Genomic DNA, 2297 nt, shown 5'->3' on the forward strand with positions numbered 1-2297 from the left:
TTACTTTAAACCTAAAACACTTTGAAATAAACCTGTTTAATCAACTTGCACATATATCAGCTAATATACCTTGATCATCACGACACAGCAAGGAAAAGAAATGAAATGTCAATTTGTGATGATTTCTGAATGGTATATAGATGAATTTAACAACAGTACTTAAAAAATCATGCAGAATCCTTTTTAAAATGAAATTCTTAGTCAAAAACATGAAAAAAAATGTTGTTTTCATTTAACGTTCGTGCTGGATTGAGCAAATATGACATATATGACAAATATGTGTCCTATTATGACAAATATAACAAAGAATATTAGTAAAATTAGTCTAGTCCAAATATATGTTTGCCTTAGACAAGGCAAACATGACTAAATGTTTCTGAATCAAGTGCCTTCAGAAAGACTTGTATTTATATTGCTGCATCTGTTTTGAATATTTTTGAATTATTTTAAATAAGGAAATCTAACCTTAATGGAAATCATTTCCCTTTCAAATAAATTAAACTCAAAATTCTGTTTCGTATTTTGGTGAGTTTAAATCCATACATGAGAGGATTCATAACTGGAGGGATGATGAGGAATTCAAGAGTGATGAAGTTTTGGAGGCTTTGGGATAAATCTCTGGAGCCAAAGCGCAAGTACATCGAATCAAAAACCATTACAGTGAAATTTATGATCACAGAAGTCAGATGGGGCACACAGGTCTGCATAAACTTTACTCTGTCCTCTCTGGACCTCACACATGTTTTAATAAGATATATGTAAGTCCAAATTATGAAAAGCCAATGAGACACATTAATGACAAGTATCACATATGCACTGATGTTATTTGAAAAAGTGTCAGCTTCAGGACAAGCAAGTTTAACAATTAACCAGTTTAGACATAAGACTCTCTGAATCTTTATACCACATAACTTGAGTCTTGCTGTAAGCACAACATTGATGGCAAAAATACAGAAAGGTGTCAGCCAGGAGAAACACACCAACTGTGAAAGCCTCCTCTTAGTCATGAAAGAGTGGTAGTGCAGAGGTCGACATATAGCCAGATACCTGTCAAAGGCCATGACAGCTAAAATAGACAAATCACAGCAAGCAAATGAATACATGATAAAAGCTTGTAAAAGGCACCCTTCATAGGAGATTCTGTGAGAAGACGACAGTAAATCTGAAAGGAATTTGGGGTAGAAACCTGTGGTCCCATAAAGTGCATTTATGCAGAAGCTGCTCAGTAAAATGTACATAGGTTCATGGAGGCTTTCATCCAAGACAATGAGCAGCACAAGAGAGATATTGATAAATAAAATTACACAATAATACAGTAAGGTGGTTAACAAGAACGGTACTCTGTAATTCATTGTCTCATTAAATCCTGACAAAATAAAAATTCTTACAATAGACACATTATCCATGATCAGAGAACACATCTACCTTCTTTGTGTAACAATATGTAAGTGTACAGAGCACAGAGCTGCTGTATCTAGATCCCTAACAGTATCTGTTCTCCCTCGTCACCTTCCCTTAAATGCTGCCTTTGGCTCAACAACAAACACACACCTGGGAATTTGACCTCTGTTGATTGAAGGGCAAAAAAGTTATAAAATTGATGATGGCACAAGTTTATATAATATAATATAATATAATATAATATAATATAATATAATATAATATCGTCTTCATGAATGCTCAATCGTCCAGGTAAGTAAATCTCCAAAAGTTGATTCTGTTTATCTGGACGTTGCGTTTTCAGTGGGAGAAATGTTTTGTCAGTTGGATGAATGAAACATTTCTCTCATCTCACTTGGATGAGGCTGGACGGGCGACTCGGGCCCTCCAGCAGACGACACTTGAGGCTGGATGGGCGTCTCGGGCCCTCAAGGCAGGACGACACTTGAGGCTGGACGGGCGACTCGGGCCCTCTAGAAGACGACACTTGAGGCTGGACGGGTGACTCGGGCCCTCCAGCAGACGACACTTGAGGCTGGCTGGGTTCACCTGAACCCCCAGCTAACATGGCTTGAGACTGGATGGGCTCCTCTGGCCCTCCAGTGGAAACAGACACTGAAGCAGCAGGTACAGAGTGGACACTGGCTGGGACTAAGCAGCACAGTGGCTAGACTCAGGCAGCAACAGTGGGATGCAGTCCTCAGAGGGCTGAAAGTGTTCCCCAATACACTCAGCAGAGGACGGAGGCGGACGGGTGAACTCACTTGAGCTCTCAGGGGGTGCTGAGAGCTGACACTGTTCTGGTGAGTTCTCCGGTGAGGCTGCTGGCGCTGGCGTCTTGACCTCTAGGGGTCCAG

At 40.1% G+C, this 2297-nt stretch overlaps 1 protein-coding gene across 1 annotated transcript; it reads right to left on the minus strand.

Annotated features, from left to right (window-relative positions):
* Window positions 1-313: 313 nt before the first annotated feature.
* On the minus strand, window positions 314-1609 carry LOC120731297 (olfactory receptor 2B6-like). The gene has a single exon (XM_040028275.1). The coding sequence runs from the start codon at window positions 1419-1421 to the stop codon at window positions 477-479; it is 945 nt and encodes a 314-aa protein (XP_039884209.1). The 5' UTR covers window positions 1422-1609; the 3' UTR covers window positions 314-476.
* Window positions 1610-2297: the final 688 nt, after the last annotated feature.

This window comes from Simochromis diagramma, unplaced genomic scaffold (assembly GCF_900408965.1).
Source record: "Simochromis diagramma unplaced genomic scaffold, fSimDia1.1 OVJJ01000343.1, whole genome shotgun sequence".
NCBI lineage: Eukaryota > Metazoa > Chordata > Actinopteri > Cichliformes > Cichlidae > Simochromis > Simochromis diagramma.

Coding starts and splice junctions, on each gene's coding strand:
- LOC120731297 (XM_040028275.1), bottom strand. CDS start 1,421: ATGTGTTCTCTGATCATGGATAATGTGTCTATTGTAAGAATTTTTATT.